This window comes from Protopterus annectens, chromosome 11.part0, assembly GCF_019279795.1.
Source record: "Protopterus annectens isolate FY-2018-M chromosome 11.part0, PAN1.0, whole genome shotgun sequence".
NCBI classification, from domain to species: Eukaryota; Metazoa; Chordata; order Ceratodontiformes; family Protopteridae; genus Protopterus; species Protopterus annectens.
Window position 1 is genome coordinate 66,186,707 of NC_056745.1, and position 22,157 is coordinate 66,208,863.

Here is a 22,157-nt window from a genome sequence, read left to right on the forward strand (position 1 = left end):
AGGAGAAGGAAATCCCTAAAAGCCTCTTTTTTGAATCAGAAAAATCCTGGCCTTCCCAATGGAAATGATCTCTTAAGAGTATGTAAGGTTTCCCCAAAAGAAAAATCCTCAGGAGGGGAAGCAGAGGGAATGGAGTCCTCTGCATCAGAATCTTCATAAGTAGGTAAGGGCAAATCCAGATCATCAGAAGAATCAGAAAAAAACAGAAACCTGGTCAGAAGATTCATAGTCAACTCCAGTCCTAGGCCTCTTAGAAGGTGTGGGGGGGGGGGGGTGGCTATCCCCTGAATAGAGTTATTAGATCTTCAGCCATTCTTATCATTCGTTTTTTAGGCATAGAGGCCTAAGCAGGTGGCCTGGGCATCGTTTTTTTTAGGAATGGTTCGAGATTTAGGCCCAAGTAAGGAAGGAGGAGTCGGTTTAATATGCTAGTCCGTAGGCCTGAATACACCCTCAGAAGCCGATGCATGCACAGCGGCTTCGGACCCATCCATGGTAGAGACATCCATGGGTTCCATAGTTGAAGCATCTCGCGGCATACTGGACTCCGAATGGGTTTCAGTAGAGGCCTGCGAATCAAAAGTAGCGGTTATCAGGGGCTGTGAAAGCGCCTCACTGAGTATCGGCGAACTGGCGACTGACTTAGGAGAAGCGTCTTCGGCAGTTTGGGACCACGACGGCCTGTCTCCATCTTTATCTTCGTGTTTTGTCGGAATCCCAGTAGTCGGGATGGCTAACTGACATTTCTGGATAATTAAACAGAGAACCGAAATATTTAGAGGCGAAAATATACAGACGACGGATAGTGCACTGATTAAATAAAGCATAAAACTGACAGCAAGGTACATCGTGGTCAGGGCCTAGGCAAGAAATACAGTAAAAATGAAAATCTTTATGAGGTATTTGCTTTCCAAAAGTAATGCAATTATTAACTTTTACTTACATCGGTAAGGAGCAAGAAAAAGTTTCCCAACAGGGTACTTAAGTTTAGTTGAAGACTTAAGTTCTGAAACTCGAAAATGAAAATTTCAGGAGTCGGCCGACCGGCACTTGCGAACTACTTCTGCTTTGGGTACTGCACGGTAAGAAAGACTGATTTAATGGCGTTGGCTGCATGTTTTATACCCCTAATGACCTGACATCATGGAAGAATGTACAGCAACCGACACAGGACCCAAGACTTTATTAATCAGGCCGACTGAGGGCTACCTGCAAGCAGATAACCCCAAATTTAACGACTGCAACAGTGAAACACGAAGAACATCTGCCCACCAGAGCTTGAGGATGCAGAAGTCATCTCAGGGCCCATAATGTCACATTCGAATTTTGGAAACTTTGTACTATAGGGTTGTGAAAGGTCCAGGATGGGTATCTATATAGTATCCTTACTTTCTGGGCACCAGAAACAGTTGGAGAAGAGCCCCTTCTTTTTTTTCCTTTCTTAACATGACAGGTTCTACTACCCACAGTAGTTGAATTTCCTGGAGAATAGGAGGGAATCAAATGCACTTGGTCTTTTGGATCCAAACGTGCTCTCTTTATGAATTGCTTTTGTAACTCTAAGAAATGACTAGTTTAGCCTGCAGTCTCCTGAGAGCACATTTGAATAAAAAAAAAATTTTGGATCAGCAAATGTTTCTCAGACTTCTCCAAGTCATCAATTTTCACTCCACTAATAACCTAACACAAACCTTTGAAATGCGTTTGGCCTAACGGAGTATTTCTATGAGGTGCATCAAACTCATACCAGAAACATACAAAGATTGGGAGGCACAACGAATAAAAATAACCGCATTTATTTTTATTAAAGGTCACCAACACAAAGCTCTACGATGAACTCTTAACAAACCAGTTACATATACTATACAAAAACTAACAGAAAAGCACACATGCCAAACAAAGACACTCAACTTAACTGCACTGGTCTAATGCAGAATTTTGCCAAATTACATGCAGAATCTTGAGCAACTGATAACAGAAAAGTACAGTTGTGTACACTTACCATAAATGTAGATGTTCGAGCGTATTCACTGTTGCAGTCATTACATTTGGGTAATCCTGCTGGCAGGTTGCCCTCAGTCGGCCTGAATTCCAAAGTCTTGGGTCCTGCGTCGACTGCTGTCACCCCTTCCCTGACGTCAGGTAGTCAGGGGTATAAAAGAAGCAGCAGACGCCATTTTCTTCAATTTTTCTTGCCCCAGATGTCAGGTGCCCCCCTAAAAAGGGAAGCCAAAATTTATATATATAAAAAATACATACACCAATATAAACTTTACCTTCATCTACAAGCAAATACACCACACAGGTTGTATAAATCAGAGAAGGAAAGAAAAGTTCCAGCAGAAAAAAGGGGGATGGCGGGTGGGTAACCTGGAATGCAACAGTGAATACACTCAAAATCTACATTTATGTTAAGTATACAAAACCACACTATGTTCTTTGTGTTTCACTGTTGCAGTCATTACATTTGGGTAGCGTCCCAAAGCTATGGTTGGGAGGTTGGAGCTAAACAGCATTAGGAGCGGCTGTGAGGCCCTGCAGATCTGCAGTGGCAAACCCTGCCCTGGATTTAGAGTAGAATGGCAGATGATAGTGCTTTGTAAAGGTGTGCACTGAACTCCAAGTAGCAGCCTCTAAAATGTCTTTGGTTGGTACTCCCCTGAGAAAGGCTGCTGAAGTGGCTGCAGCTCTGGTTGAATGTGGCCTAATGCTGTTAGGCACTGGCTTGCCATGGTGTAAATAGCAGAAACGAATGCAGTGGCCTATCCACTTTGAAATAGTCTGCTTTGAGATGGCCTTTCCTTGTGATTCTGCAGCATATGCCACTAGTAATTGCTCTGACTTCCTGAAAACTTTGGTTCTGTCCAAGTAGAATCTAAGCTGTCTGTGTATGTCCAAAGAATGCAGAATTCTCTCCCCCTTCTTCTGTGGATTTGGATAAAAAGTTGGCAGATTAATAGTTTGGTTAAGTGCCACAGTGGACACCACCTTGGGCATAAAAGTTGGGTTTGTCCTCAGACAGATCCTGTCTGGATACAAAATGATAAAAGGTTCCACAGCCATGAGTGCCTGTAGCTCTGAAACTCGTCTTGCAGAAGTTATTGCCAGGAGCAGAGCTGTTTTCCAAGATAAAAACTTTATATCAGCAGTAGCAGCTGGCTCAAAAGGAGGCAGGGTGAGTTTTTCCAAGACATAGTTGAGGTCCCATGCAGGTATTGGTGATCTCCTTGGAGGCCTTAAATTTTTGGCTCCTCTGAGGTAATGCTTTAATAAAGGATGAGAAAAGACTGGTGGTTCTGTATTGTAATGAGACGAAATGGCAGCGGCATGAATTTTAATTGATGAAAAAGATAGGCCTTTGTCTAGCATCTCAGTTAAGTATTGCAAAATCTTAGGAATATTTGGTACAGCTGTATCAGTTCCTTGTGCCTGGTTCCAAACACAGAATCTCTTCCATTTTCCAGCATAAGATTTTCTAGTACTAGGCCTTCTGGCTTCCAAAATGACATCCATCACAGCTTTACTGAGAGGTGTGTTTTGTATGACTACATTATCCGCCATGCTGCCAGGTTTAAAGTACTGTGTTGGCTGTGCAGGATCAGATTGTTTTGCTGGGACAGTAGATGAGGTATTTGAGGTAAGGTCCAAGCTGGGCATTGAGACAAGTTTCTTAGGACTGGATACCAGTACTGGCGGGGCCAGTCTGGGGCAATCAGCATCATCTTTGGCCTCTCCTGTCTGACCTTTAGGCGTACCTTGGGGAGGAGAGGCAGTGGAGGAAAGGCATATACGGATAGGTTTTTCCAGATTAAAGATAGGGCGTCCACTTTCAATGCTTGTCTGTGATAAGTCCTTGTGCAGAATCTTTTTAGTTGGTAGTTCTGAGGGGAGGCAAATAGATACATGTCCAGGCATCCCCATTTCCTTGTTATGCTGAAAACTTGTGGATCCAGCTACCACTTGTGGGGATCCATGAGGTTTCTGCTTAGTTCATCTGCCAGAGTGTTTTCCTTTCCTGGCAGGAATTGTGCCTGCAGATGTACTTGGTAAGTCAATGCTGTGTCCCACAAAGTCATGGTTAGTCTGCAAAGGGGGGTAAGAATGTGTGCCCCCCCCTGCTTGTTTATATACCACATGACCGTGGTGTTGTCCGTCTTTATCAGTAGTTGTCCCGGATGAAGTAGGTCCTTGAAGGCTGTCAGGGCATTCTGAACAGCTAGCATCTCTTTTTGATTGATATGTAGATGCATTTGGTTTGAGGACCATGTGCCTTGAATGCATCTTCCTGCCATGTTGTTAGTGTCTGCTTGGCTGGGGGTAATGTGAATGGCTGTCCCTTGTTCTTGTGACAAGCCTTCGCCCACCATCAAAACTCCTGTTGGAGGCAGGGAATGAGAGTAATCATTGTTTCCAGGCTGTGGCAATGTTGAGTCCAAACACTTTTTAGGTACCACTGAAGTTTCCTCATATGCAGTCTTGCATATGGAATTAGTAGGATGCAGAATGAATGAAGCCCAAAGCCTGCAGAATTTTTCTTGCAGATAACTGGGCTTTTGTTGCCAACATTTTGAAATAGGTAGTCAGTTGTCTTTGTTTGTCTAGCGTGAGATAAGCCATCTGGGCAGTTGTATTTAAGCTTGCACCCAGGAATATTATCTCTTGAGAGGGTACTAGTTTTGATTTCTTTTTGTTTACTGTGTACCCTAGGCATGTTAGAAGTCTTTTCACAAACGCCAGATGCTGTAGAAGAATGTCCTTATTCTCTGCTTGAATTAGACAGTCGTCCAAGTAAGAATATATTTGTATTCCTCTTGGTCTGCAGAATGCAATTACTGGTGCCAGGCACTTTGTAAAGACCCTGGGCGCAGTAGATAAGCCAAAGGGCAGTGCAGAGAATTGGTAATGCATTGAGCCAGCCTTGAATCTGAGGTATCTTCTGCATGACTGTCTGATTGGGACATGCAGGTATGCCTCTTTTAGGTCTAAAATCACAAGCCAAGCATTCTTGCCCAGCATGGGCAGAAGCTGCTGCAAAGTCAACATTTTGAATTTTGGTATATCCAGGAATGTATTCAGAATGGATAGGTCCAATATTGGTCTTCAGGCCTCGTCTTTTCTGGGTACCAAGAACAGTCTTGAGTAAAATCCTTGTACCTGCTGCTCTTGCTCTGGTACTTGTTGAATGGCCCCTATGTCCATGAGGGATGAGACTTGTTTTTGCGCCTCTGCCCATTGATTTTTTGGCAGATCTGGCCAGTCGTTTGCCTTTGGCAGAGTATGGAAATGGAACTTGTAGCCTTGTGACACTATATTTAGAACCCACTTGTTCTGGGTTATAATGTGCCACTTTTGAGAAAAAAAAGTGCTAATTTTCCCCCTAAGGGTGCTGCCAGGACATAAGTGCTTGGTGCAGGCAGGGGGAAGTCATTGGGACTGTTTCCTGTACGGTTGTGATTAGTCTTCTCCAACTTTGGAGGTAGAAGCACCCCATTGCTTTGACCTGTATGAACCTTGCGCCTGGGATCTGCCTTCTAGGGCATCTGGATCTGACCCTTTGAGGCCTGTCTGACACAGGAAAAGACCAATTCTTTGTAGGCCAGTGTCTACTAAACCTAGGTGGCTGTACTTGTAAAAAATATTTGACAATTTGCATAGATTTAGCTTTGTCCTCAGTTTTCTTTAACACCTCTTCTGCCTTAACACCAAACAAAGTATCATACTGTAAAGGTGCATCTAATAATTTAACCTTAACATGATCAGGCAGATTTTGTTCCTTTAACCAAGCATGCCTCCTAATTACAGAACCCATAACTGTGGCCCTGCAGGAGGCCTCCAAAGAATCAAAACCACATTGCAAAGTATGCTTTCCAACTTGTTCAGCTGCATGCAATAAATTCTGCATTTCCTTGTTTTCTGCACATTCAGAGTTTAACAACATTTTCTGTTTAAGCAATGCCATGACATGTTGCTGATATTTGAGCATATGAAACTGACAGTTTAAGGCCCTTATAGCCAAGGTAGCTAATGTGTAAACCTTTTTTCCCCATCTATCCAGTGCCCTAGAATCCCTGTCAGAGGGGGTAGGGTTTTTTGCAGCAGAAGCCTCAACTCCTTTGGGACCCTGAAAAACAGTTTCTGGGTCTGCAGAAGGGTTTTTAAAAAGGAATTTATGAGAATCAGTAACCCTGTAATATCTGTCAGGCTTAACAGGAGCTGGAGGTAAGGAGTCAGGGGTCAGACTAGACTCCGAAAATACATCGACAATGTCTAACACAGGTGGAATGGCTAGAGGCCTGTGTTGAGGTATTAAAAGGAAATCCCTGGGCCTCTTTTTTAATTCTTAAAAATCTTGGCTCTCCCAGTGGAAATGCTCCCTCATGGTATGCAAGGTTTCCCCAAAAGAATAGTCCTCTGGAGGAGAAGCTGAAGGTATACATTCTTCAGCATCAAAATCCTCATAGGGGGGAAGAGAATATTCCTGATCAGAAGAGGTATCAGAAGAAATAGAAACCTGATCTGAAGATTCATAGTCAGTCTCTTGCCTAGGCCTCTTATCAGGAGGGGGATGGGAACCCCTGATCAAGGTAATCAAGTCTTCGGCCATTTTGAACATCTGTTTTTTGGGCAGACAGGCCTGTCCATGTGGGTCTTGAGTTTGTTTCTTTGCTTTAGAAGGTGCTTTATTCTTTGCCTTTGAAGCTGAAGTTGGTTTAATGTAAAGATGTTTAGGTCTGAATACACCCTCTGAAGCCGGTGCCTGTTCAGCGGCTCCAGACCCATCTCAGGGAATAGTGTCCGAGGCTCCAATACCTCGAGTTTCCAGCGGCATAGCAGACTCCACGTGGGAGTCGGTAGCGGCCTGCGACTCTAAAGTAGCGAGCGTCAGGGGCTGCGAAAGCGCCTCACTGAGAACCGGTGACTGGCTTAGGAGAAGCTTCGTCGTCGGTTTTGGACCTCGGTTGTTTCTCTTTCTCCTTTTCTTTGCGTTTTTTTGTGAACTCCGATAGTCGGATGGCTATTCAACGACATTTCTGGATAATTAAACCAACGTCCAAAATAGTTTAAAGCAAAATCATACCGACGCTTAATATTGTGTTGGTTAAATCTAGCACAAAACCGACAACCAGAAACGTTGTGATCAGGGCCTAGGCAAGGAATGCAGTAAGAATGAAAGCCCTTATGGGGTATTTGCTTTCCACAAGAAATACAATTATTAACTTTTTCTGACATCGTTCTGGAGCAAAAAAAAGTTTCCCCAACGGGGTACTTAGCTTTATTGAAGACTTCAGGTCTGAAACTCGAACACGAAAATCTCCGGATTTGGCCGACCGGCACTTGCAAACTGCTTCTGCTTCGTGCACCGCACGGCAAGAAAGACTGGAGAAAATGGCATCGGCTTCACCTTTTATACCCCTGACGACCTGACGTCGGGGAAGGGGCAACAGCAGCAGACGCATGACCCAAGACTTTGGAATTCAGGCCGACTGAGGGTAACCTGCCAGCAGGATTACCCAAATGTAATGACTGCAACAGTGAAACACTAAGGACATCTACATTTTACAGAATGCAAAAAAGAATCTGCATTTCATCCCACAAAAGAACTTTTCAAGGTCTCAGCCATAACACACAAAAACATCAACACCTTCTACAGAATATAAAATTAATTCAAGCAGCAAATCACAATAAGGTGCCTCAGAAGGAAAAAGAAAAATTGTGGGAAATTGACAATGTTTACTAACTGCATAAATAACTCCAAATGATTTAATGTAAATAATCTACTTTTAAAAACAGCATTTGTTTAAATTTCTAAAACCACTCTATTAGCATTTTCTAGGTACAGTAACACCCTCAGGTTTGGACACTACTGGGAAATAATGAACCTTTAGGGCAGGCCAAGGTCCTTCGACCTGCAGTGACAGACTTCGGCACACTCCTGGAGGTCCATTATATCACAGGATATTGGACACTGCTTCTTGCTTATTTAAGAGCAAAAAAAAAAAAAATGGAACATTGTGTCTTAAAATAAACACACAGCCCGAATACATGGTAAGCCAGTACGTGTACATCACACGTGTAAAGAAGAAATAGCTCATATAAATTATACACATGAAATTCAGCTCTAAAAATATTGTAGATAAGCTTTAAATACCTACAAGAGCATGACATTTTATTTTTCACAAGCAGAGCATATATTGCAGTTCTTACAAAAATATCACTTAATGCTAACAACTGCAAAATGAACTGAACTCTGCACAGCAACAAAAGAAAAAGAAATCTTCATGACCCATTTATCTGAAGATGAAATTAACAGTACAGTTCTGTACTATTGAAGTGAAATTTCAATAATGCAGGTCCTCCCCCCCCCTTTTTTTAAGGAGGGAGAAGCCAAAGAAAGTACAGTTGTGTACACTTACCGTAAATGTAGATGTTCGAGTGTCTTCACTGTTGCAGTCATTACATTTGGGTTATCCCTGCCAGGTTAGCCCTCGGCCAGCCTGAATACCAGAGACTTAGTATTTCTGTGTTGGTTGCTGTCGCTTGAGGACTGACGTCATGTCGTCAGTGGTATAAAGGAAGGCAGCCGACGCCATTACATCAGTTTTTCTTGCCCTAACCAGTCAGGAGCCCCCAAAATAGGAGGGTAGGGTCTGGTGGCAGAACCCCACCAGTGCAAAATAAATACCAATACGTCACTCGTAAGGAAAGGAGAAAAACAAGGGCGAATGGTAATAAAAGGGGAGAGACTAAAGGGGGATGGAGGAAGGGAAACCAGGACTGCAACAGTGAATACACTCAAGCATCTACATTTATGGCAAGTGTATATAACTGCACTATGTTCTTCGTGTTTCACTGTTGCAGTCATCACATTTGGGTACATTCCCAAAACTGAGGAAATGGGATAGGCAGTAAAGGAAGCTAGGGGGTGGCTAGCATGCCCTGCAAGACTGCAGAAGCAAACCCTGCCCTGGATTTGGAGAAGAGAGGCAGGTGGTAATGTTTGGTAAAGGTGTGAACAGATGTCCAGGTGGCAGCTTCCAGGATGTCCCTGATGGGGCTCCTCTGAGGAATGCTGCAGAGGTGGACGTTGCTCTGGTGGAGTGTCCTGACTCCCTTGGGGAAGGCTTGCCATGGTGTTTGTAGGAGAAATGGATGCAGTGTGCTATCCATTTATAAATGGTTTGCTTGGAGATGGCTTTGCACTCTGCCCCTGATGCAAAGCTAACCAGCAGTTGATCAGATTTTCTGAAGGGTTTACTCCTGTCCAGAAAGTATCTGAGCTGTCTGTGCACATCTAGAGAGTGCAGAATCCTTTCCCCCTTGTTTTGACGGTTAGGAAAGAAGGTGGGCAAATGGATGGATTGGTTGAGAGTCACACTGGACACCATTATGGGCATGAAGGATGGAATAGTTCTGAGGGATACCTTGTCTGCATGGAAGATGAAGGGTTCCACTGCCATGAGTACTTGCAGCTCAAACTCTTGTGGCTGAAGTGATGGCCAGGATGAAGGCTGTTTTCCAGGAGAGAAATTTTAGCTCTGCAGAAGAAGCTGGTTCAAAAGGAGACAGGGTGAGCTTTTCCAAGACAAAGTTAAGGTCCCAAGCTGGTGTTGGTGACCTTCTGGGGGGCCTCAAGTTGTTAGCCCCTCTGAGGAACTGTTTGATAAGAGGGTGTGAAAAAAAAAAGAGCCTGCTCGGTGGGAAAATGAGCTGTAAAAGCAGAGGCATACATTTTTACAGAGGAGAAAGAGAAACCACTGTGTAGTAGGTCAGCTAAGTAATCCAGGATGAGAGGGATGGAGGGCTGTGCCATACTGGCCCCCTTAGCCTGGATCCAGGTGCAGAACCTTTTCCATTTATCTGCACAAGACTTTCTGGTGCTAGGACATCTGGCCTCTTGGATAACATCCAGAACCTGTTTACTGAGGGTGGCAGATTGGTGAGGAGTCAGGGTATAAGCAAGCTTCCAAACTGAATGTCTGCAATTTGGGGTGCATGAATTTCCCTTCCCTCTGGGTTAGAAGGTTGGGAATCTGAAGAAGTTTCCATGGGAGCCGTGGGGACAGGCTGCACAGCAAGGGGTATCAGTGCTGTCTGGCCCAATCTGGAGCTATGAGAATGGCCCTTGGTTTTTCCTCCTTTATTTTGATCAGTACCTTGGGAATGAGAGGTAGGGGAGGAAAGGCATAGACTGAGAGGTTTACCCACGGGAAGGACAGGCCATCCACTTTCCATGCCATGCACTGATTCTCCCTGGTGCAGAATTTGCTGAGCTGATGGTTGGTGTGGGAGGCAAAGAGGGTGACCTCCAGGGTTCCCCATTTCTGAGTTATTAGTAAGAAGGTATTTCTGTTCAGCTGCCATTCGTGGGGGGTCCAAAAGCTTTTTGATTGGTCTGCCAGGGAGTTGAGAGAACCTGGCAGATATTATGCTAACAGGTGTATTTTTGCATGGAAGAGGCTGTAAACCAAAGGGTCGTGGTCAGCCTGCACAGCGGGTTAGAGTGAGTCCCTCCCTGCTTGTTGATGTACCACATCACTGTGGTGTTGTCTGTTTTGATGAGGAGAGCCCCTGAGAAGAGAAGGGGTTTGAAAGCTATCAAGGCCTGCTGCACAGCCATCATCTCTTTTAGACTGATGTGAAGGGGGAGTTTCTGGCGGTTCCATTGGCCCTGTATGCACTTGCCATCCAGGTCAGCACCCCAAGCAATCTGATGCATCTGTGGTGAGGTTCTGGGTGGCGGGGTGTGGGGAGAAGGGCAGTCCCATATTGTGGGAGCAGCCTGCTGCACACCAAAGAAATTCCTTCCTCAGGCAAGGAATAACAGGTGAGAGAGTTACCAGATCTTTAGAGTGTTGACACCAAAGCCTATTTAGGTACCACTGAAGTTTCCTCACATGCAGTATGCAAGATGCCATGAACCCCAGGGCTTGCAGGATTTCCCTTGCAGAAATCTGGGGCCTGGTGGCCAGTTGAGAGAAGTAAGCTGATAGTAAACTTTCTCTGTTAGGCATGCTATCCAGGATGCTGTGTCCAAACTTGCTCCCAGGAAGATTATCCTTTTGGTGGGTACCTGTTTGGATTTCTTTTCGTTGATTGTGTACCATGAGGAGGTTAGTAGGTCCTTTACAAAGGCCAGGTCTTTGAGCAGCTTCTCCTGGCTGTCTGCCTGAATAAGGCAGTCTAAATAGGGGTAAATTTGAACAATTATTTGTCTGCAGAAAATAATGGTCAGAGCCAGGCATTCTGTGAAAACTCTGGGAGCAGTAGATAAGCCAAAGGGAAGCGCAGAGAACTGAAATTATTGAGATCCTGCCCTAAAACAAAGCTATTTTCTGCAGGACTCCCTGATGGGAATGTGGAACTAGGCCTCTTTTAGATCCAGGATGGCTAGCCAAGCGTCCTTGGAGAGCATGGGTAGCAGCTGCTGGAGGGTGAGCATTTTGAATTTTGGGATCACCAGGAAGGTGTTTAGAATGGATAGATCGAGGATGAGGCACCAGGTGCCCTCTTTTCTGGGTGCAAGAAAAAGTCTGGAGTAGAAGCCTTGGCTTATCTGCTCTGGAGGAACGTGTTCTACTGCTCTCGCAAGGACAGCAGGGAACGAATTTGCTTTTGAGCCTTTGCCCATTGATTTGGTGGTAATTCTGGGAACCCTTTTGGGGTTGGAAGGAGAATTTGTACCCCTGAGACACAATGTTCAGAACCCATTGGTCCTTGGGTAATGGTGGCCCAGGTGCTTGAGTGACAGGAGTGTTTTCCTCCTAGGGGTATGTGATGGTGGGCAGAGGTGAGGTCGGGAGGGGGTGAGTCATTGTGAGTTCTTACCATAAGAGGGTGGCTTGCAACTCCCTAGTTTTCAAGTGGAGGCAGTACACTGCTTAGATCTCTGCAATCCCTGGGACTGCTGTCTTGGAGGTCTGTTTCCACGGGGCCTAGACTGGCCCTGTTTACTAGGTGCAGGAAAGGGACAGTGCTTGGAAGGAAAATGCCTGCTGAACCTAGGGGGCCTGTGTCAGTAAGAAATCTTTAACAGTCTGCATAGATTTTGCTTTTTCTTCAATCTTTAACTCCTCTTCCATTTTAGTACCAAATAAGTTATCCTTGTGCAAGGGTGCATCTAACAATTTTGATTATCATGGTCTGGCAGGGGTTGTCCCTTAAGCCATGCACGTCTTCTAATAACAGATCCAGTGACTGCTGCCCTGCAAAAAGCTTCTAGGGTGTCAAAACCGCAGCTCAAAGTGTGTTTAGTTACTTGACCAGCAGAGTGCACTAACTTCTGTAAATCTTTAAATTCTGCCCATGCAGGAAAGGAGGAAATTTTTTGTTTAAGGAGTTCCATGGTATGTTGCTGATATTTAAGCATATGGAACTGATAAATTTAGTGCCCTTATAGCAAGAGTAGCTGAGGTGTATACTTTTTTACCCCATCTGTCCAGTGCTCTGGAATCCCTATCTGAGGGGGGTGGGATTCTTAGCTGAAGTAGCTTTAATCCTTTTTGGGCCTTGAGTAATTACCTTAGGGTCTGCTGTTGGGTTTTCAATGAGATTCCTGAGAGAGTCAGGTACCTGTCTGGTTTTCTGGGAGCAGGAGGGAGGGCGTGTCAAGCTAGATTCAAGGAAGATATCATCCACCACATCTAGGACAAGGGGTAGGGCTAACGGCCTGTGCTGTGGAAGGTCCAGGAACTTGGAGTCTGTTTTTAGACTGTGGATAGTCTTGACTCTCCCATTTGAAATGCTCCCTTAAAGTATGCAGGGTTTCCCCAAAGGAAAAATCCTCTGGGGGAGAGGCTGAAGGAATAGATTCCCCTGCATCAGAATCCTCATAGGTAGAGAGGGGCTGCATCTCTTCATATTCAAATGCATCGGATTCATCTGACTCTTGTTCAGACAAAAAACTACTGGAGACAGATGTCTTTCTTTTTGAGGGAGTGGCATGGCTTCCCCTAATCAGCATGATAAGGTCCCTCTGCCACTTTAGGCATTTGTGACTGAGGCACGGGAGCAGGCGCCAGAGAATGGCTGGTAGTCTGTTTCTTGGGGGTTGGTTTGACCCTTGGGCATAAGGAACTTGATTGTTTTCGAAAGAACGGAAGCCGTGAAAGAACACGTCGGTTTACGTCTGGATCCGGTGTTCCGAAGGACTTCCTCGGAAGCCAGTGCCTACACAACGGCTCTGGACTCATCCAAGGTACAGACGACCGCAGGATCCTTAGACAAAGAAAAGTTCTGCGGCATACTGGACTCCGAAAGGGTCTTGGTAGCGGCCTGCGAATTAAATGAAGCGGGCATCATGGGCTGCAAAAGCACCTCACTGAATTCCGGAGGACTGATGACCAGCTTGGCGGTAGAGTCGGACGTTTTGGTCCTGTGCGGTCTGTCTCGGTCTTTATCTTTACGTTTTTTCAGATCATCAGATGTCGGATGGCTTACTGAAGCCATACCGGAATTCAAGGACTTTAATCAGAAATATTTGACTACAATAATGGCCCGACGACGAATAGTTCTGGCATTAAACAAAGCAAAGAACCGACAAGGGACGTTGTGGTCTGGGCCTAGACAAGTGACGCAGTAAGAGTGGAAGTCGCGGTGTGGTACTTGCTTTCCACAGGCGAGACAATTAACTTTTTCTGACATCGGTTAGTGCAAGAAAAAAGGATCCCCAATGGGGTACTCAGCTGTTGAAGACTTCAACGTCAGTTCGGAAACAAAACTCAGGCAGCGGCCAACCAGCACTTGTGTGAACTGCTTCTGCTTTGGATTTGGGTTCCACGGCAAGAAAGACTGATGTAATGGCATCGGCTGCCTTCATTTATACCACTGACGACCTGACATCAGTCCTCAAGCGACAGCAACCGACGCAGAAATACCAAGTCTTTGGTATTCAGGCCGGCCGATAGCTACCCTGGCAGGGATAACTCAAATGTGATGACTGCAACAGTGAAACACGAAGCTCATCAAGAACCAAGTCAATTTGATTGCAGTTTATATGTAACATGGCTTTACAGTTAGCACAAAAGGGTATGAGCTGTTAATGACCTACTTCCTGTAGTCAAGGGTTTGACTCTATCAGCCTTCATTTGTTGACTGCGCAACTCTGAGCGACTCACTTAACCAGAACATGCCCTGGCATAACTGGGCAATTGAACTAGGCTCTTCAATGGTCTCCTGGACCACAAGTCTAGAAACTACCTATGAACCTATCTACAAGATTTCATACATTCTCTGTTTAACAAATCTTTAACAATGCCCATCACAGCTGTCAAAACTGCCAAAGCAAGTTCAATTCACATCTAGAACCAGAACCAGCTCATGAAACAGTCTTTTGGTTAATGACAGCTGACCCATCAATACGACAGCTGGATGTCTTATCTGGACCTCATGTTTCAACCACAAAAATAACTGATCTGCCGTGCTGCTCTCCCTCCCACTGAGGAGGAATGCTGGTGACTACCTGAAAGATTCACTCCAGATGGAACCTAGAAGGATGGGTAATATTCACACAAGGAGAGCAGGTAATAAAGCAAGCACGATCATCATGATTAAGGTCTTACATAATCAGTTTCTGCATCAATAAAGTTTGCTTCTTCGCTTTCAAAAGACATGCCATTACTTATGTTTCTGGCAGAATGCCAGTTGCACTGAATTACATCAAACTTGACATGATTCTGATGCAAGTTTCTTAAAAACAAAGACATAAAAATTATTGCAATACAACAAACTATCTATGGTGTAGCCATAAATACACTATGCATACTATGGTGTACATTTTTTTAAACAATCTAATTCATACAATAAAATATACCAGAATTTAAACTTAAAATCCAGAGATATTTACCATGATTGTATTTATGTATTCTGTTAAAAGGCATACTTCCTCTAGAAAGCCTAGTTGACCAAAACAGATTTTTCTTTAAACATGTAATCTTATTTTTCTTTTGCAATAGTGAAAAGGTACACTGTCCAGAAACATGCACTAACAGGGGTGGGGAGGGGCCATATTTTAAAATTTAGTTTACAATGAATGAGTAAGGCACATGTCTGAAGCGGGGGAGTAAAGGAGAAAAATAAAGATAGCAAAAAAGTGACTGGTATTGATGTTTTATCATTCTTGTATGTCACTATCAAAAGAAGACAATTTAGTACTACCATACCTTAACTGCTGTCCATGATGTGATGCTGCAAAGGGTTCATAGGTAGGTACTGGGCTATCTGGCCAAAGGCATATATTTGCCCAGCCACGTTGTGCGGTATTCACCGCCCCTTTGGTTAGTTCCCTAGGCCCTTGATCTAGCAGCTAGTACCCTTGGCCCCTATCTAGTAGAGCTGACGGTATGATCCCTGGTGTGAACTTTGTTACCCATCCACTCGTCAAGGTTCCTCTTGAAGAGTGATAGTGAGGGGCTCTGTCTTATGTAGATCGGGACCTTGTTCCATAGCAAGGGAAGTCTTTGTGAAGGGAATCTATCCCTCCAGCATGTTTTATTCATTGTTGTGCTGAGGTTTATATCCCTAGAGCGTGTAGCTCGAGTAGATTTGGTTTTGTTAAGATGGAGCATGTTCAACTGTTCTCGGTTGGACATGGCTCTGTACGTTAGACAAAGATCGCCTCTGAGAAAGCGGTATGCAACAGAGAGCAGTCTTAGCTTTTTCAATCGTGCTGCATAGGGCAACTATTTGAGGCCAGTAATCCTCTTGGTTAGGTACCTCTGTGGTCTCTCCAGATGCTGGAGATGTCTAGCCAGGTACATTCCAATTGCTGCATTGTACTCAATAATGGGTCTGATGAGGGAAGAGTAGAGGGGCACCATTACATCCGTAGATCTTGATGCGAACCCTTTTGTGATGAGATGGGTCACATAGAAGGATTTTCTAACCACCTTGGCAACATGGTTATCAAAGGAAAGCGGACTATCTACTTGGGTCCCTAGATCCCTTACTACTTCTTCAGATTTCAGGGGGTTACCTCCTATGTGGTAGTTCGCGAGTACTCTGTTTTTTCCAAAGGGGATTATTACAGATTTTTTTAGCATTTACCTTGAGACCATGGCTTTGACACCATGCATCAGTCTCATTAAGGCCCTTCTGGAGGATATCCATGTCGGCTGGAGACTCTATTATAGCACCCAGTTTGCAGTCATCCACAAACTTGGTCAGCCACAGCCCTTCAGTGCTTGCCTGTACTTCTGAGAAGTATATATTTCATGCTTTGAGACAGGTTCAAGTGATAGACTCAAGCGATGCAACAGCCAAACAGGAATGACTGGTTGATACCACTTCAGCCATCTCAGGAGGATGGTATAGTTCAAGTCCAACTGCTAAAGCCCCACCAGATGGGGCAGTTACAGCCAGCCTGTCAAAGCTCAGTTACAGGAACAAGAAAAATTTAGCAAGGGTGAGCACAAGTAGGAATGCTCAACCACGTTTGCTGACCTGATACTACAGGCAGAAATAAACCTGACAACTGCCTGCGGAAGGGGGTTAAGACAAACAAATCAAAGTTGATTAATCCTTGAATGACAGCCTTCAAGGCCAACTGCTCTCTCTCGCATGCCTGCCCACAAAGAAAGATAGCTGTGATAAAGCAAATTCTTCCTAGATATGAAGGACCTCCTCTAAAGGCTGATGCAGGCTGATGACATGTCAAACAATATGGTGGATTAAAAGGGCAATAAAGACATGAAGTGTTGGATAGCCAAGACTGGGAAAGACCAAAAAATACACACACACACACACACACACACACACACACACACACACACACACACACACACACACACACACACACACACACAGAGAAAATACTGCTCATCACAAAAGGTTGTGTACATTTAGGAAAACTACTATTGAGCTAGCTGATGTGAGAAAACCAGCATAAAGTTTAAAGGAGATAATCAGTGAAACTGCCTTCCCGCTGCTAAGGAAGGAACACTGGTCAAATCAGATATTACAATGACATCCCTATAGTCAAGGCCACAGCATAATCCCCTGATTAAATCAGCTGCAAGCAGTACTCTGAGAAGGTTCCAAGATCAACAGAAAATATGCTGAATACTTGGAAGCTGACTGGAGTGAAATTTCAGCTATTCAAGGAAATGCACAAAACTCAACACCTCAGGAAAAAGAACAAATGGGTAGAATCAAAGAAAAATAGCAGTCTCTCAAAACAGCTTATGTGAAGGAGATAGAAATGACAGGTAGTAAAGCCAGGAATGGAAACATGGTACATAAGAAAGTTGGTGGTGGAATGCAAACTCTAGCCAAAAGAGAGGACTGCAGGAAGAAGTGGGAAATGGAAAAAAACAAAACATTTGTTCTTCTTTCGGTTTTCCCTGTTAGGGGTCACCACAGCAGGACTCCGGTCTGCTAATGATTGGCAGTAAATTTTTACGGTGTCGAGGTGCCAGCTCGACGCCCAACCTTCAACAAAGGCACGCCCATTCATGCATGTCTTTCGAAGGCCACTCTACCACGGGGAGGACATGCAGACTCCACACAGAAGGCGCTGCATTCCTTCTTAACCTGAGCATACAAATAAGAGAAGCACAATGGCAAAGAAAAAGCTTCAGAGAAACTACCACCTTCAGGAAAAACACTCGGCAGATATCACAAAGATGCTCTTTCAGACGAGTGACAAAGATGACAGTGGCCACATCACTTATAAAGAATGCTAGCATCAATCTGCTTTCCAATCTAGACATGAAGGCAGACCGAAGTATTTCAAGAAGCTTCTTAATGAAGAAAAAACCCACGAGTTGTACTGCTTGCATGCACAGTGTACAAAGACGAAGGAGAACCCACACAAGTAGAAATATGAAATATACGGAGAAAGATGAATTCATTTAAAGCATCTAGCTTAGATGTAGTAACTGTAGATGTGGTCAAGATGTTATGTGCATTAGGGGAAGAAACAGCGCCTTAAGATTCTCACTGCTGTATGGATCTGTATTTTACTGCTACTGTGCAAACAACAAAGATATTCATAACTGCAGGCATGACAAAGGTATCAAACGCTTGTCACCCCAGCATGAAAGTGCGGGAAAGGGTAGCTGAAACAAATATGCAGAGCAGTAGGAAAGTACCGTTGTGAACACTTACCATAAATGTAGATGTTAGAGTCTTATTCACTGTTGCAGTCATCACACCCGGGTTATCTGCCCGCAGGTAGCCCTCAGTCGGCCCGAACACCAGAGTCTTGAGATTTCTGCGTCGGATGCTGTCACTTCTTCCATGACATCAGGTTGTCAGGGGTATAAAACATGCAGCCGATGCCATTACGTCAGTTTGTTGCCCCAGATGTCAGGAGCCCTCAAAACAGGAAGCAATTACATGGTGTGGAACACCCCCAGTAAAAAGTAAATACCACTGTTATAAGATATGGCCAAAAAAGGATAGGTAGAAAGTATAGAGAATTCAGGAGCTGGAGAGAGGGTAACCAGGACTGCAACAGTGAATACACTTGAACATCTACATTTATGGTAAGTGTACACAACTGTACTATGTTCTTTGTGTTTCACTGTTGCAGTCATCACACTTTGGTTGACTCCCAAAGCTGAGGAAGGGTGGAGGCAGTCAAGAAGCATTAGGGCTGGCTAGCAGGCCTTGTAAGACTGCTGCGGTAAATCCAGCTTTGGATTTAGAAAAGATAGACAAGTGGTAATGCTTGCTGGAAGTGTGTACAGAACTCCAGGTTGCACCTTCCAGGATGTCCCTGGTAGGGACTCCCCTGAGAAATGCTGTAGAGGTTGAGGAAGCCCTAGTGGAATGAGTTCTGATCCCCTGTGGGGTAGGTTTTCCATGGTGTCTGTAGCAGAAATGGATGCAGTGTGTTATCCATTTAAAATGGTTTGCTTTGAAATGACCTTGCCCTCTACCCCTGTAGCAAAGCTGACTAGCAGCTGGTCAGATTTTCTAAAAGGTTTAGTCCTGTCCAGGTAGAACCTAAGCTGCCTGTGCACGTCCAGGGAGTGCAGGATCCTTTCCCCTTTATTCTGAGAATTAGGGAAAAAGGTTGGCAAATGAATGGATTGGTTTAAAGCCACACTTGATACCACCTTGGGCATAAATGAGGAGTTAAGTCCTGTCCTGAGGGAAATCCTGTCCGCATGGAAGATAATGAAGGGTTCCATGGTCATAAGGGCCTGCAATTCAGACAATATCTTGCTGAAGTGATTGCTAGAAGTAAGGCTGCTTTTTCCAAGAGAGGAATTTTAACTCTGCTGTAGCAGCAGGTTCAAAGGGAGGAAGCGTGAGCTTCTCCAGTACAAAGTTAAGGTCCCAGGCTGGAGTGGGAGCTCTCCTGGGGGGGGGGGCCAAATTCTTGGCTCCTCTCCGGTACTGTTTGACTACAGGGTGAGAGAAAAGAGGTGGGCTCAGTATTGTAATGAGCCGAGATGGCAGAGGAATGGATCTTAATTGAAGAGAAGGATGGACCTTTGTGGAGCAGTTCTGTTGGGTAATTTAGGATTTGAGGTAAGTTGGGCACGGTTGCGTCCATTCCCTGAGACGGACTCCAAGAACAGTATCTTTTCCACTTTTCTGAATAGGATTTCCTAGTACTAGGCCTTCTTGCCTCAAGGATGACATCCAGCACCCGTTTACGGAGGACTGCTGGTGAAGTGTTCAGGGGATGAGCCAGGCTGCTAGGTTCAGGGTTTGCAGCGGAGGATGCAAAATCTGGCCCTCCTGCTGGGACAGCAGGGAGGGGGTCTGATGTAGGTGCCAGTGTGGCACTCCTGCCAGACTGAGTAGGAGTGGGTACCAATGCTGGCAGAGCAAGTCCGGTGCAATAAGGATTGTCCTTGGTTTGTCCTGTTTGATCTTGAGTAGTACTTTTGAGAGGAGGTGCAGAGGGGGAAAGGCATACATTGAGAGGTTTTCCCATGTAAAGTATAGGGCATCCACTTTCCATGCTTGGCTGTGGGGATTTCTGGTGCAAAATTTGCTCAATTGATGGTTTTGGGGGGAGACAAAGAGGTCCACCCCTGGTGTCCCCCCACCTGTGGGTTAGAAGTTTGAATGAGTTGGGTTCCAGTTTTCATTCGTGTGGGTCCAGCAGATTTCTGCTCAAGTCATCTGCCAGTGAATTTTGTCTGCCTGGCAGGACGTGAGCTTGCAGGTGCTCTTGGTTGCTCAAGGCTGTGTTCCACAGGACCATGGCTAACCTGCAGAGTGGGTAGGAATGAGTTCCCCCCTGCTTGTTTATGTGATACATAAACAAGCAGTGGGTAGGAATGAGTTCCCCCCTGCTTATGTATCACATAACTGTGGTGTCTGTCTTTATCAAGAGTTGTCCTGGAAGGATAAGGTAATTTGAAGGCTGTCAGAGCATTCTGTACAGCTAACATTTCTTTTTGATTGATATGTAGGTGAATTTGTCCTGGGCTCCATTTGCCCTGAATGCATTTGCTGGCCATGTAAGCCCCCCATGCACAGTCTGATGCATCTGTTGTCAGGGTTTGGGTGGTGAGAGGTTGAGTAAATGGCAGTCCCTTGTTGTGGTTGCATGCTTCTGCCCACCAAAGGAACTCTGCCCTTAGACAAGGTATGATAGGAATCACTGTTTCCAGGTCCTGAGAATGTTGGCACCAGAGACTTGGGTACCACTGAAGTTTCCTCATATGCAGTCTTGCATATGGCATTAGTAAAATGCATGAGGTCATGAACCCCAGGGCTTGCAGTATTTTCTTGCAAATAGCTGGGTTCTGGTGGCCATTAGTTTGAAGTAGTTTGTCAAATAAACCTGCTTTTCTGGAGTAAGGAATGCCATCTGGAAAGTTGTGTTCAAGCTTGCTCCCAGGAATACAATCTTTTGGCTGGGCACCAGATGTGATTTCTTTTCGTTGATGGTGTACCCCAGAGAAGTCTCTTTACAAATGCCAGGTGCTGAAGTAGCAATTCCAGACTATCCGCCTGAATCAGGCAATTGTCCAAGTATGGATAAATTTGAAATGTTCTCTACCTGCAGTATGCAATGTCTGGGAGCCAGGCACTTTGTGAATACCCTGGGTGGAATAGATAAGCCAAAGGGAAGTGCAGAGAACTGAAGGTGCATACAGCCTGCCCTGAAACATAGATATTTCCTGCAAGATTCCCTTATGGGGATGTGCAGATAAGCTTTTAGGTCTAAGGTGACTAGCCAGGGGTCATCCAAGGTAGAGACATCCGCAGGTTCCATAATCGAAGAAGCATTTCGCCACATACCATACTTCAAATGGGCCTCGGCAGAGGCCTGTGAATCTGTAGAAGCGGAAATCAGGGACTGCAAAGGCACCTCACGGAGTACCGGAGGACTGGCAACTAGCTTAACGAAGAGTCATCGGCAGTTTTGGACCTATGCGGTCAGTCTGTCTTTATCCTTACTTTTTTTGGAAAATCGGTAATCGGATGGCTTACCGAAGCAATTTCGGAGTACGGAGAACGAGATCAAAAGAATTTAGCAACAAAGATAGCCAGACAATGAACAGTACGGGCGTTAAACAAGGCTCAAAACCGACAGCAACGGATGTTATGGTCTGGGCCTATACAGGTGACGCAGTAAGAATGAAAATCTGAGGCATTTGCTTTCCACAGGCAAGACAATTGTTAACTTTTTCTGACATTGGTTAGAGCAAGAAAAAAGAATCCCCAATGGGGTACTTAGCTTTAGAAGACTTCAGGTTTGAAGCTCGAAAAACGAAAATTTCAGATAGCGGCCGACCGGTACTTGCGAACTGCTTCTGCTTCGGGCTCCCGCGTGGCAAGAAAAGCTGATGTAATGGCATCGGCTGCATGTTTTATACCCCTGACGAGCTGATGTCATGAAGAGGTGACAGCATCCAACGCAGACATCCCAAGACTCTGGTATTTGGGCCGACTTAGGGCTAGAATCAGGCAGATAACCCAAGAGTGATGACTGCAACAGTGAAACACGAAGAACATCGGATGACTAGCTTAATGGAAGCGTTGTTGGTAGGTTTGGACCGGTGCGGTCTGTCTTTATCTTAACTTTTTTTGGAAGATCTGCTGTCGGATGGCTTACCAAAGCCATATTAGAATTCGAGGACTGTACGCGAAAATATCTGGCTGCAATAAGTGCCTGACGACTGACAGTTCTGGTGTTGAACAAAGCATAGAAGCGACAACAAGGGATGTCGTGGTCTGGGCCTAAACAA

The 22,157-nt window shown here is 44.9% G+C and overlaps 1 protein-coding gene across 1 annotated transcript in view; it reads right to left on the reverse strand.

Annotated features, from left to right (window-relative positions):
• Window positions 1-22,157, reverse strand: part of GXYLT1 (glucoside xylosyltransferase 1) — a 790,439-nt gene that overhangs the window by 457,817 nt on the left and 310,465 nt on the right. The window contains exon 7 of the mRNA XM_044087446.1: window positions 9,846-9,868. Within this exon, the coding sequence (XP_043943381.1) occupies window positions 9,846-9,868 (23 nt within the window). The remainder of the gene's footprint in view (window positions 1-9,845; window positions 9,869-22,157) is intronic.